Source organism: Macrosteles quadrilineatus, unplaced genomic scaffold, assembly GCF_028750875.1.
Source record: "Macrosteles quadrilineatus isolate MER2022 unplaced genomic scaffold, UCM_ALF_1.0 Scaffold_1__1_contigs__length_201487025, whole genome shotgun sequence".
Taxonomy (NCBI): domain Eukaryota; kingdom Metazoa; phylum Arthropoda; class Insecta; order Hemiptera; family Cicadellidae; genus Macrosteles; species Macrosteles quadrilineatus.
In genome coordinates, this window is record NW_026542594.1 from 197,422,268 (window position 1) to 197,436,803 (window position 14,536).

At 37.1% G+C, this 14,536-nt stretch overlaps 1 protein-coding gene across 1 annotated transcript in view; it reads right to left on the minus strand.

Moving 5' to 3' along the window:
* LOC128993794 (trafficking protein particle complex subunit 11) overlaps positions 1 to 14,536 on the minus strand; it is a 29,795-nt gene that overhangs the window by 10,264 nt on the left and 4,995 nt on the right. The window contains exons 7-19 of the mRNA XM_054417804.1: positions 13,684 to 13,780; positions 12,836 to 12,969; positions 11,890 to 12,031; positions 10,852 to 11,025; positions 10,226 to 10,304; positions 9,706 to 9,760; positions 8,108 to 8,306; positions 7,003 to 7,199; positions 6,165 to 6,348; positions 5,456 to 5,565; positions 4,917 to 5,152; positions 4,177 to 4,319; positions 34 to 246 (exon numbers count right to left, since the gene is read on the minus strand). Coding sequence (XP_054273779.1) covers positions 34 to 246; positions 4,177 to 4,319; positions 4,917 to 5,152; positions 5,456 to 5,565; positions 6,165 to 6,348; positions 7,003 to 7,199; positions 8,108 to 8,306; positions 9,706 to 9,760; positions 10,226 to 10,304; positions 10,852 to 11,025; positions 11,890 to 12,031; positions 12,836 to 12,969; positions 13,684 to 13,780 — 1,963 coding nt within the window. The remainder of the gene's footprint in view (positions 1 to 33; positions 247 to 4,176; positions 4,320 to 4,916; positions 5,153 to 5,455; positions 5,566 to 6,164; positions 6,349 to 7,002; positions 7,200 to 8,107; positions 8,307 to 9,705; positions 9,761 to 10,225; positions 10,305 to 10,851; positions 11,026 to 11,889; positions 12,032 to 12,835; positions 12,970 to 13,683; positions 13,781 to 14,536) is intronic.

Here is a 14,536-nt window from a genome sequence, read left to right on the forward strand (position 1 = left end):
AATAATTCATAAACAGAAAATGAAACCGCTCACCAATTGTAGCTCCGTTTTCTGCACTGTGACAGCGCAGGGAGCGTGACAGTCTATCTGCGGAACAATGAAGAACGGCTCCCTAGCATACAGCTTTGTGATTGGCTCACACCTTGTAGAGAGGAAGGAAAACTTGACTTCCAACGCCTTCTTGACCTCAACACTCGTCTCCACTGCCTGAGCGCATTGCTGTCCCAGGGGCGAAGCGTATGTTACCTGCAGAGTGGCCATAAAAAATTTAATATTATAAGTCTGTTTTCGGAGTAGTCTAAGGCATTTAAATAAACTTAACAATTGAGTGATCCTAGTGATTAAGTTGTTTAGCTGAATAAAAATAAAAATAAATGTAAACTCTTTTAAAATGTAGTAGAATCTCGATTATCCATCTCAAACTGGCAGCTGGTAAGCCACATTTAGGTATAGGACCTTAAAGAGACCACTTAAATTAGTGAATTGGAGTTACCATTAGTGAATTGAAGAAAGCCAAAGACATTGCAAAAAGTCAACAGCACCAGCTACGCTTTATTGCTATCTACTTAAGTGTTAATCTACTTAAGTTAAACTTGAGTGAAGAGCATTGATTGACAATGTATGGTCACCATTTCAGATGAAAGTATTAAAGTTATGTCAAAAATAACACTAAACAATTATTGCAGTCTAGGAGTGAACATTTTTTTTATGAGTGTGTGGTGACTGTGCATATGTGAATTTGGTATTTTGTCCCTCTTGTCCAGTAGTATAGTAGTGCAGTTTGTTGTTGATTAATTGATGTATCTACTATAATAAAATTATACTCTGTTTACAAAATTTAGGCGGTTTTATGGGAAGTTCCTTACCACTTATTTTTGCTAAATGTATATGTCGCAGCTGATTGACATTTTGTCAAATCTCAGCGGTTGAGCTATTGTTTTAAAGGCAGGATTAAGTGCAGGGAATAGATTTCTTACTCTAAAACAGCCAAAATGTTGTGAACGGAAATTCAGAACGGAAATTGCAGGCCAGGCAGTTGTACCAGTCCCCGGGTGAGTACTTGGCAAAACCCGAATTTATTTTTTTAGAAATTGTTTTGTCTGGTACGGATGCTCTTCTCTTGGGGGCATGTTACCGCCCTCCGGGAGTGGGGCATCTGGCTGACTTTGAGAGTGTTCTCTTGCGCCTCATGCCGGGCTACAGTCGTGTCTTGATCATGGGCGACTTTAACTGTGACTTACTCAAACCTGGACGTTACGATTGCAGACAATTGACAAACATATTTGACTCATGCAACATGACGATACTCCCACTTGACCCGACTCATCACACTGCTGAAGCTGATACCTTACTAGACCTTATTATTTTGAGTGATTTAGAGTTGTCAGTCCACCATGGCCAGCTTCCAGTCCCTGCAATTTCCCGACATGACCTCATTTATTGTGCCCTTAGTATGAGAGCTCCCAAGCACAAACCCAAATTAATCTCTTACAGAAATTTTCGAAATTTTAATGAAGTAAATTTTTTGTCTGATGTAAATTTAACCCCTTGGCACTCCATACACTCTCTGGAGTCAGTTGATGATATGGTCGATTCACTTAATGAAGCCATATTGCAATTATATGACAAACACGCCCCAATTGTCAATCGTAGAGTTAGTAAAGGTCGCCCCGTCCCTTGGATTACTGATGAGATCATTGGCTTAATGGCTCGGCGGGACTCAGTCCATCGCAGAGCTAAAAGAACTAGGGATCAGGGGCTTATGGCCCAATATCGCCAGCTTAGAAATCAAGTAAAACAACGTTTACGCAATTCTCGACTCCAATATTTTCATAGGTTGTTTTCTGAAGGAAAGCAATCATCTGCAGTTCGCTGGCGAAATCTAAAACGTCTTGGATTTGGAAAGCAAGTTGACTCTGTCCCATTATCAATGCCTTTAAATGATTTGAACAATTATTTCGTATCAGTCTCATCACATGAAAACAGTCAAATAGTTCAGAACCATTTAACTGAGTTAAAATTACGTCAATTGCCTAATACTATTCCCCAATTTAACTTTAAGCCAGTATTGCAGGTTGATGTTTTGAAGGCTATAAGACGGATAACGTCTGATGCCACTGGTTCTGACAGAATCCCAATTTCCTTAATTAAACGTATCTTGTTTGCTCTCCTCCCAACAATAACTTTCATATTCAACACCTCACTGAGATTGGGCATTTTCCCAGAAAATTGGAAGACTGCGCTAGTCCGTCCCTTGAATAAGATCTCAACCCCATCGCTTCCGCAAGACTACAGACCAATAAGCATTCTTCCTGCTCTCTCTAAAGCCCTAGAAAGAGTTGTTCACTCCCAAGTGTCTGACTTTCTGTCACAAAACAATATTCTTAATAAATTTCAGTCAGGTTTCCGTAAATATTTTAGCACAGAAACAGCAATGCTTCATATCACTGATGATATACGATCTGCTATGGACCGTAGCCAATGTACCGTTTTGACATTATTTGACTTCAGTAAAGCTTTCGACACAGTAAACCATAACATTCTTCTAACCAAACTCCAGCTTATAGGATTCTCTGACAATTCATTAAAATGGATGAGATCATATCTTCAGGGCCGAAAGCAGTGTGTGTGTCATGACAACTTGACGTCCGACTGGAAACATGTTCCCTGTGGAGTTCCTCAGGGCTCAATACTTGGTCCACTGCTTTTCACAATATACATAAATGACATAACTACAGTACTACATCACGTAAAGTTTCATTTTTATGCTGACGACTTGCAAATCTACTCTCATTTTAAAGTCAGTCATACGAATGAGACTATAAACTTGAATCAAGACATCGACAACATTGCTCACTGGGCAGCAAAGAATGGACTAAGACTCAATCCTGACAAAACAAAGCCAATCATCATAGGTCACCCACGGTTACTTAGCACACTTGATGTAGACAATTTACCAAAACTTACCGTGAACGGAACCACTTTGACATATCAAGACAAAGTAAAAAGTCTTGGTTTGACATTAAACCGCACATTAGACTGGACTGACGCGGTGGTAAATACTTGTAAAAGAGTATTTGCAGCCATTCACACACTGAAAAAGATGCAATGACTCCTACCGTTTCATATTAAACTCTTACTGGTCAAATCACTCGTATTTCCACACTTCAACTATTGCAACACGGTGGTTAATGACATGACTGTGGCTTTGGCTACAAAATTACGTGTTCAAAATTACTGCATTAGATTTTTGTTCAATCTTAGATGTGACGATCATGTCACACCATATTATATAAATGAATCAATTTTGAAATTAGATGACATCAGAAAAATCCGAATACTTTCAATTACTCATTCAGCCATTAATCTTGGAACTCAAAATTATCTAGCCAACAAGTTTGAATTTTTGCGTGAAAGAGGCGCAAGGAATACTCGCTCTGGCTCGTCCACGCTGCGTATTCCTCATCACAGGACGACTCTTTACAACAAATCTTTTGTAGTAACTGCATGCCGCCTTTGGAACTCTGTACCTTATCCCATTAAATCCTTAGAAAGCCGATCCCGACTGACGGTGGCGCTGAAAGAATATTACCTTAACCGGATGGCCGTGGCGTGGCGGGATGGCGTGCATTAGGCCTGGGTGCAGCAGAGGGTGTATGTGTGTGTTAGGGAAATGCATTTATGTAATGTTACACCTATTTGTTTATTTCAATCTTAATTGTTTTATTTTGTTAATGTTTATCAGTATTGTTAGTTTTCTAGAGGTTAACTGTAAGAAAGGACCGTTAGGTCCTAAGTTCGCCTCAATAAAGAAGGATTTTCATTTCATTTCATTTCATTTCATTTCATTTCAACGGAGTATAGGTACAGCAATGTATAAAATTAAAATTTCATTTAAAATACTGTAAAATATATTAGTTCTATATTGTAACATACTTGAATATGAAATTATATACATGTTTTTCGAGGGATCAATAATTAATTAATTTGCGACCAAGCCACGTTACAGAAGAGTCTGGATTATTAAAATTTTAAACTATTTTTACTACCTAAATCTTTTTTACTGAACTCCAAAGGTAAACTTACTGTCCTCAGTCTACTTTCGAAATAACTAGTAGAATGAATTAAACAATAGCACAAGAAACCAACAAGTTCTTAGATGTGAAGAACACTTACAAAGACAGACAGATAGCGAGTAGTGAGTGTGTGGGGTCTTAGGTAGAAAGTCTTATCAGCTGATTCTCCAGCTGGGATGTCCTCTACAGCCAGTGATAAGGGAAGAGATAACAACCCTTTGGCCACAGTCTCACACATGTCGGCTGGAAACACAGTGGATTGCTATTAACTTTTATGGTATTCTTTTAAAAAGGAAGTTTAGGTTTGTTTTCACTTACTTTATCGATTAAAAACTTAATTATTACTTGCCATGCTGCAAAAGTCTAAATATGACTTGTCTGCAGTTCACTATAGCAAATGTACATGGGGTACCGAACTGGTCTAGTGGTAAAGCGGGACTTGGGTTCCTGCCTGGGTTCAAATCCCGCCATCACCAATGGATTTTATCTAAGTGATAATGCCGCAACCTCTAATCTAGCCTGAAGTAATGTGAAAAACAATCCCGGGCTTGTGCCTGCATCCTATGACAAAAAAAGTTCACTATAACAGAAGATAAAATCCAAAAACGCTTATCTTTTCTATCAGTTAGTAGGCCACTGTTTAGTCCTTATCTCTCTGGTCCTGTAATCGCTATAACAAAAATTAACTCCAACAAAGCCATTTTTCAGGTATCTGTATTAGCATGAAGAATTGATAAATTTTGGTATCGACACATTACTACACACATAAGTTACACATATATACACATTACTACGAGTAATAATACCAGAAATTAATATAACAAAACAAATCAATCTTACTTTTCTGCTCAATGGTGGGATCCTCGGGTGTAGACTTGATAGCCACGTGTAATGTTGCGCCAGTCACTGCGCCAGACTCCTGATTGTTGAGTCGCACCACCAGAGGGTGCCACGAGCCAAGCAGGGCTGGCGCATCATGCGTCACGGTCAGCGACAACTTCGCCTCGGGCTGAATTAGTGTCAACGAGACCGCGGGTAAAAACTGGTCAAACTGTGCGTCTTCACGACTGCTGTACCTAAGTGTAAAGTTAGGTTAGGTTAAGATTTAGATTACCTTAAGGAATAACTGAATTTAAGTTGGTTTTACATTTGTTTTGAAAAGAAACTGAATGGATACATTAGTTGTACATAATTATTCTATAATGTTTTTATTTTAAATTTGCAACTGACCTTTTTTTCAAGAGGTAGAACATGACAGTGATTACTTACTGAATGCACTTGCTTTCAAATTGTTTTACAGATTGTACAACCTAAAACACTGTTAATTCTCACTATTTACAAATTTACAACCATTAAGGTTGAAATGAATGTGGTCTCACCTGAAATATTTTAACTCTGGAAGAGTGTGTTTAGTAGATTCACTACCAGTAAATCTAAGAACGACTTTCTGACAGTTTTCTTCTCCCATCTCCAAAAGAATTGATCCGATCTGTAAGATAATTTCCCAACTTTTAACACTGAAAAGTATCTTAACCTTGTTCAAAATAGTCAAAAACCATTTGCTCATCAAATAGATGTTAGTTTAGTGATTATGGTTGTGCTTCTTTTGGAGGTTATCTTATCTACTATCTTAGAGGGAGCCGTACCGTCAAGTAAAAGTCTTCTACATTTCATGTTAGATTTGGACTTTGACATCTATAGTTTAACAATATTTGCACCTTTTCATGTTCACTATTTACATATTAAGTTTGTTAACATGATAAAGTTAAGCTATTATCAATTATAAATTCTTTGAACTTGTTTGATTTAGGAAAAATATAGGGGGAGCTGGTCTGTTGTTGGAGTGCGGGAATTCGGTCCCTGAGGTCCTGGGTTCAAATCATGCCAAATCACTAATGGATTTTATCTAAGTGATAATACTGAAACCCTTAGGTCTAGCCTGAAGTAATGTTAAAAACAATTCCAGGCTAGTTCCTTGCGTCCTAGGACAAAACAAAGTAGGAAAAGCCCCCATCATCATAAAACAATGATGTTTCAAAAACATCGGTTATCGATGCTTATCCCTAATGTGATTTACTCTGCTCTCACCTGAATTTCCTTGCCAGCATCTGCCGGGTCCGGAGTGATCTGGCATAGGAAGTTCTTCACCTCTCCAGGCTGGAAGAGCAGCTGATCTCCGGACGAGTCGCACATCGCAAACTCAGAGCTGACTGTTGGATTGTTCACACACACGCTGAGCCGAGAGAACTGGACGGGTTTTACAAACCTACACCTGCAATATCAAAAGTATCTTGAAACTAGCTGTTACATTACCATTTTCTGCCAATTTGTGTTTAAAAGAACGTAGTTAAAGGAGCAGATTGACACAGATTGTGCTATAGTCTGAATTCTAATTTTTCCCTTAATTTTTGGGACTTTAGTTGGTGCTGTGGTTAAAATAAGTTTGAGATTACAATACCATTTCAGTTTGGTGTGGTAACAAAATTGGTCTATTCTACAGAAATCAATAGTTTAAGCGCACTCTCTCAATGACTCAATTCAACAACGTTAATTTTAAAAAAATGTAACATCCTAACCTAAAATTAAAATTGTGAGTCACACCATAGACTTTTAGATATTGAAGCAGAAATCCCATCTATATTGACGAGCTGTGTTAAATTTTTTCCAACAGAACATTTTATTTGATTAGCCACTTAGAGAGAGTATAAAACTTTATAAACTTTGATTTTCTTCTTTAATTTTGTCAATGAGATAGTTGATGTCATAAAAGATGTTATTGCCTACAATAAGTTGTCATAACAGTATTGCTCGGTTAAAAAGTTGGCCTGTTTGACACAAATCAGTAATTTACATTAGCACCCTATTTCAAAGGCTTTTAACTATGTCCATTCCGTTTCTAAAACTAAAAGGTTACTCTAAGCTCTACCTGATAAGCACTTGGATATCAACGCTGTCATGAACCTCCTGTACAAGTTTTGCCTTACAATCTACCGGAAAGGATATGTTGGTAACATCAACAGTGTGTGGCGGCGGAGATGGGGTGGTCATCTTGGACAACCACAGGCTACGAGCGGCGGTTGCCTCGTCCGACACAATGTCTGGCTCTGGCTCAGGGACTCCACCCTACCAAACAGAAATAATCATCTTGTTGAACATTAGCAAGTTATACGCTATTTACCCAATTTAACTTGGTAACACTGATGATTTTCAATAGGCCTAGTTTTTTTTGTGTCCTTGCCACTGGCATTTTTTATTTTTAAGGAATACAAAAGCACTTTTGAGAGAAAAAGATCCAAACCGATTAAAATTTGTAGGTTTGCCAGGGATTGAACTCATTTTCGATCGCACCAAAGTTTTAGACACAAACCACTAAGCTGGCAATACACCTGTTAGATTCTCATATTTTATGCGTAAAAATAGTAAACTACAGTATACAAAAAATTAAGGTGCAAAACAAAAAGGTAGCAATTTGTTTGTTTGTGAAAACATACAAAGCGGCCTCAAAGTATTTTGTAAATTTCTGCAACAATGTAAAATAATCCTGTGACTTAAATGCATTTCTGTAGAAATATAGCCTACATTTGCCTACAAATTATTTGCAAATTTCCAGATCTTTGAAAGACATTTAAAAAGGTCTAGTTTTATTTTTCAATGGACAACAAATTATTTCAGTGTTTGTATTCTTCCTACACTTTAATTACTTTATTATTTTAATAATCAATACATTGGATATAAGGGGAGAGGTTTTACCTGCCAGATACTTTACTTTAGTTTTAGGTCACTTCATTGGGAATCTGTGGGCCAGACTTTATCCTTTCGGGTGGGTTAGGAAAAAAATGTAGACTTTCGGCTTTTGGGCCACAACCGGGATAATTAAAAATTAGTTGCTTTGGAGAATAACTGTTATAGTACAACCTGAAATAATTAAATCTGTCCTGAGTGTAGGTCTATCTCGTTACTTATGGTAATAGCTTCTTAGGGATAGGGGGAAGTTTGTTAAAAGCGAAATTAGAATGCTTTATGCTACTTACTGAGACAACTGCCAAAATGTTGTCAAGAACTTGGACCTGGCGAGCGTGTGGGAAGTGGACAGAAGCCTCCAGAGCAAGGTCCAGGTACTCTCTGAGGGAGGCGGTGAGGTAGGCACAGGCCAGAGCCTTGCTGAGGAGACTGGTCAGCAGTGAGGTCCACGCCTCAGCACGGTAGTCCCACAACATGTGCATCAGCAGTCTACAACACAACAATAATACTAACAACTTCATTGATAAAAATACTGGTTGTGGCAGACAAATTTATGAATTATTTCCAAACCAAAAGCCTGTTTTATTTTATGTCTTCGGGTGACTAGCTGTTTTGATTGGAGTCTTGATGGGAGCTCTTTGATTGTTTCTGTAATTTTGATAGAAAAAGAAATCAAATGATTAGAAGACCAGCAAACAGTGGCAGATCCAGATGGGGAGGGGTGAAGGGGGGGACCCCCCACCCCCTCAGGGGCATATATTTTTTACGACATGTAATGTCAAAATTTTGGCAAAAAACGGCGATGATGTTCAGTTACCGCAGGGTTTATTCAGGGTTTTGCCGTGACCACGAGAGACAATAAAGATGACCACACGACCGTGGGAAATGATCAATATTTTGCCGCGGTCGTGGAAGACGATGCTAATGTTCCATTGGGGGTTATTCTGTGGTTCGCTATGACCGCGGGAGACAGTGACAATGTCTACACAACTGCGAAAAATTACCAAAATTTTGCCGCGAACGTGGAAGACGATGATGACGTTTCCGAGACTGTGGGAGATGAGGATGATTGTTACACGGCCGCAGATGATCAGAATTTAGCTGCAAACGCGCAAGATGACTATGACAATGATCGGAGATAATATCTATATGACCGCAGGAGATGTTCATAATTTTGCCGCGATCACAAATGACATTGATGGTGTTGGTTACCGCGGAAGCTATTCAGGGTTTTGCCGTGACCACAGGAGATAATGATGGTGTCCATACAACCCCGGGAAATGAATGAACAAAATTTAGCCGCAAGGCAAAGACGATGATGACGTTTCAGTGACTGTGGGAGTGGGGAGATGATCAGAATTTAGTCATGAATGCAGAAGACAACGATGATGGATAATAATGTCTTCAGGACAGCGGAAGTTGTTCATGATTTTGCCGCGTAAGACGATAGTGAGGTTCTGTTACCACGGGGTCTTATTCAGGATTATGCCATGACCGCGGGAGACAGTGACGATGTGGGGGGGGGGGCTTCACCTCTAATCTCGCCCTTCCCTCGATCGAAAGCTGGATCCGCCACTGCCAGCAATACCAGTCCCAGCCAAAACCCCATGTTGATTAATCGCAAAAAAATGTTTATATCTGTGTTATGTGGTGATATCTTGTGAGTAACTTTGTAACTATCTCCGAGCCAGTGAAAAGAAGAAAAGCTGTAATAATGGCTTCCGGGCAGACATGAAGAGAAAAGCAATTGGTACCAGCCACATGAGTGGTACAGACAGCTAATTTTTAAACTATTGAAGTGTTGAAATTTTTATTATGAATCTTTAATCAGTTATTGGTGGAACACACTTCCTTACTTATATTAAACCTAGTATGAATGATCACTTACGTTAAGGCTTTCCCGTAGTCTTTGGAGCTGTAGTACTCATCCGCCATTTGAATAGCTGTAAACATATTCTTATTAGAAACTTAGAGCTATAACTGATAACTAACACTCACTTATTAACTGTTAAAAACTGAGCATTGTTTGTTTCCAGAATCAATTAAGATTTTTTCAATCCGAATCAGTAGCTTAATAACCAATTATTAAAAACAGTGTGTTATTTTTTTATGGTTGCCGAAGCAATAAGCAGTCGTTTGAAAAGCATTAGAACATGTGCTAAAAAGGGTAGATGAAGATTTAGTCAGACAAATACAGAACTATTTTAAAAATATTTTCTGAAAATCTGATGTGTGAGAAAAAAGCTAGCAATTAAAATTTTGAAAATATAAATATCTTACACTTTCCTGAGTTAGGTTGAGCACTAATTATTACAAATGTTCAAATGTCCATACTTAAATAAATTTTGCATCATGCAAAATATATTTTTGTAAAAAATATGTTTCTATTAAGTATGAAGCATACATACCAAGGTGTCGCCTCATCCTCGGGCAGCGATAGTTCTTGAATTGAGTGATGGCGTTGCCCAGTAAGCTTATGATGATTGCCTGAAATAGGAATGATTGGAATATTGAAACTGTTGAGATAATATCAACATATTTTTACGTTTGGCATACAACTAATTCATTCAAAAGAGTTCAGCTTTTAGGCCAGCAGTAATTTTTATTTAAAAGGGACCAAAGAAGCGGATAGGATTGAATGTGTAAACTAACCAGCATTAGTTGTAACAAAAGAAAATTTCTTTACTTATAACTAACAATTCCTGTCTTAACCAGATGGTTCAGTGTTCTATTTGCAAGAGTTCATAAGCCACTTTGATTCAACCCTAGAATTTGCAAAACCTTCCTTTAAATGGGGAAAAGTAACTCCAAAGTCAAGTTTTTACTTCACTATTTTATGATAGGCCTTTTAAAATTTTTAAAAGTCAGCCCACGATACAATAAAATCGTTAACATGTTTCGAGGTTGCAACAAAATTATCCATTTCGTAATCCCCTGACATCCGCGCTTCTGCACATATTAGTTTGTGAATTACTTATGTCCCGTTTCAACATACTTATCCAAATTCCCACAGACCACTGACATTGCTACTTACCGAGTGGCTGACTTTGTGCTTCTCGTTGTACTGCAAGGCGACCGTACCCTCCAGCTCGCGCGTTGGGTCAGGAGGTTGGGCGCTGAGACTGCCCGCCCGCCACGGCCGCTGTCCGTAGAACTCCAGCGAGTCTGTGCCTGCCAACGGGTCACTGGCTGGATACTTATCCACACCCTGAACCAAATAATCTTCAATAATATAAAGAAAAATCTAACAAGGGGATTAATTTTTACCAAAGGAAAAAAAATTTATGCATATTCAGTGATTTCGCTCTTCACTTTAGTTTGTACTCGTATTTAAGATTTAAAAACAAAAAAAATCTCCTAGAATAATCAATATTACTTTACTATTACGTCAAATTAAAAGTTAATGGTTGACAAGATGGGCAGCTGTGTGGCTATAGTACTGGCCTAGAAATCAAAAGGTTGCCGGTTCAAAAATGAAAAAGTTGAGGCTTTTTGATGGTACAAAACTGCACCCAGCTGTCCATGATCATTTGGCTTTTATAATGTTCATGTCTAAAGACCAGCTGATCTTGGTCAGTAACAAAGCCATCATCTCATTCAATTTTAATATTTTTTAACCCTATGCGGTCGAATGGCGAGTATAGGTCGCCGCCCGCCATTTGCCAGATTGCTCAAAAATGGCAACTTATGGGTACCGGTACTCAAAAGAAAAAAATAAAAAAAGTTTATTATTGCGGTTGAATGGCGAGTATATGCCATTCCCCCACTGCTGGAATGACAAACTATACTCACGGAAAAATGGGTAAAAAATTTGACCTCAAAGGGTACCTAATACCTTCACCTTCATACCTTCACCTTAAATACCAATGAGTGTCAGTGTCACATAAGTCTAATCCAAACAAAGTTTTTGATTTGAAACCATTATTTAATTTTTGTCAATGTAATTGCTTATGCTTGAAAACGAATAATAGAGCCCAGCTAGGATGTTACAGTACAAAAAAAAACATCTGATTCATCGCTGATACTTTTTGGTATTCAAGGTGCGCACTGTAAACTAGGACGACTATCATACCTGACACAACTGCAGACAAGATAGTTTCCTGTCCGTAGCCAGCCTAGCTGCCTGCTCGTAGTAGTATCCAGGGTGCATCGTCTGTACGGCTGGCAACCCTCCTCGGATGGCCTCCTCAAACAACTCGCCGAACAAACAGTATCTGCGGGGGTGAATTCAAATTGAACATAAGGAATGTGTGTTTCTCCTTACATATCAAAGCTGTTAAAAAGATAGGAAAGCCTGATTAAAGTGACCTCTTGGGGATCTAGTAGCTGAGTCAATAGTGTCTGGTTGTGAAACCAATCCAAAATTGAGGGGTGTGAGAAATTTTTCCGCCAAAAATGTATAATTATTGCTAACTAATGTACTGTACTCACCCATTTCCTCAAAATGTTCTAAAAATCCTGAGGCCCATAAGAGAAGGCAAATTCAAGTTTAAAAGGGGCTGCCAATCCCCAAATAAAAATGTATGTGTGTTTATCAACAATATTCCATTGTTAAGTGCATAACCAACAAATTCTAATAACAATTAGGAACTAAAAGTTGTTAGTTTAATAATACCATTGACTTTTGGATGCTGAAGTTCTATGAATAGTCAAAGATAACACCTACTGTAAGTTTGCAAAATTATGTGTGAAATTTCCATTTTAGAACATAAAATATGATTGAAAGTTTGTTATTAAAGTTACTTTAGATCAGCATACAGCAAAATAAAGCATACAAAAGCAAGAATTCACCACTAAATGGTACAAAATTTTATTAAATCCCTTTGAACTGTGAGTTAAAGTACAGGAAAACTGTCACTTTCTTCACTTTTTCTCTTCAGTTTCTTCACAATCAAACAGTTGAAAAATAAATTTCATCGTAAACTACCATGTTTTAATTGATATTACAGGTATCCAGACTGCAAATTTGTTAAAGAAAATGTTTTGATGTATTATAAAGGCCATACTTTATGACTCACTGTTTAGCCAACCAAGCGTAGTGTTGAAAGATCAACTCTGGTGGTCCGACCTTCGGCCGAAAGTGGTCTACGTGGCTGCGGAACTGGTTGATCGCATCTCTCGGTTGGTTCAGCGCAAACAACAGTCGACATACCTTCAACATCCCAACAATGCTAGCGTTAAACAAAAGGCATTAAGATAAAATCTGTCACAAAAGCGTCAAAATTAAGGCTAAACAAAACAAATCTATGAAATTTAGAAACTATGTAAAATTTTTAAGTAAGTATACTTTCTTTTTTCTTGGAATTAATATTATTCAGTTCTAATGCCACAAGGGCTAACCTAACTTGATCCCAAACTAACCTGTTATTGTATTTGATCAATGTGATTACTTCAAGTAAAATAATATTCAAAAACTAGTAGAATAATAAAATGATGAAATAGCAAAATAATATCAATACATTGTAAACAGATTGGATTTTATGTGCAATACAGTAAGATTAATCAGAGAAGAAATAAATAAATGTGTTAAACAATTATTAATAAATTGCATAAGACTGATAATCTTTTAAGTAAAGTGAAAGTTTAAAACTATTCAAGTTTTTTTGTGTATCAATGTCCTAGGCAAATTCTTTGTAGCAGTACAAACCTTTACTTTGAACTTAAAATTGACCTGCTGCTAGAAAGCATAATTTTATTATTAGCTCGACCTCAACTAGAAAAACTGGTTCTAAAGTACATTTTGATCACGATCAAACAGTAAGAATTTTGATTTTATTGACAATTTTAACTATTCTACTTTTTAGATGGTAAATTAATCGAATAAATTTAGTGGATTCAACTTAGCATAGGTACTTCAATACTATACCTTGTAGAGTATAAAGCCAGCCACTGTTTTCACCTCGTGGCTGTTAGTGTCGTTTATTCGTAACTCAAGCAGATTACTGTAAGAAGCCGAATAATGGCTGCGGAACAAACAAAACACAATACTGTATAACATCGCATTATAAATTTTAAATATTAGTTATCTAACAGTCCTTTATTCAGCCATAAACTACATTGGTTCAATGGGGTAAGTCGTCATTTAACTAAAAAGATTACAAAAAAAGTTACAAACAAAAATTAAATAACAAATTCATCTGTTTTAAACAGATCACGGAAAAGGTCCATAGAGAATACTATACATTTTACATAGAAGATAAATTTCATCCAATTCATTATGTTAATCACAATGTTCAAATAAGTAATATTCAATAACAAAATTGTATTCAATGAATAACAAAAATGTCAACCCTACTGACACAAAAGATCTCTAGCATAGTTTTTTAGATATTTATGAAAATTGAAAATTCAAGCCCTACAAACTACAGGGCTTGAAAATCTGTTTACAATGACAAACTGCAAGTGCTTGTTGATAGATTATAGAATTTCAATTGTGCCATAAAACTATTTCTTAATGTGTCAAATCGATTGATATCTATATCTACTGAGGATGGTGGGAAAATTCTAGGGAATAAATGGCCATCTTCAATAAGAAATTCTATAGTCTTGTTTTGTATGCTGATGGAGTTTTTAATTTTTAATGTTTGTTTTGAAATATTAAAAAAATTCTGTAAAATTATTGGTTTTCAATAAAAACTGTGTAATGTTGTTAGCAGTTAATGTAGTTTTCAATATAAAAAAAATTTGAATTGTGAAAACTACTTTTAGACGTACTTTAA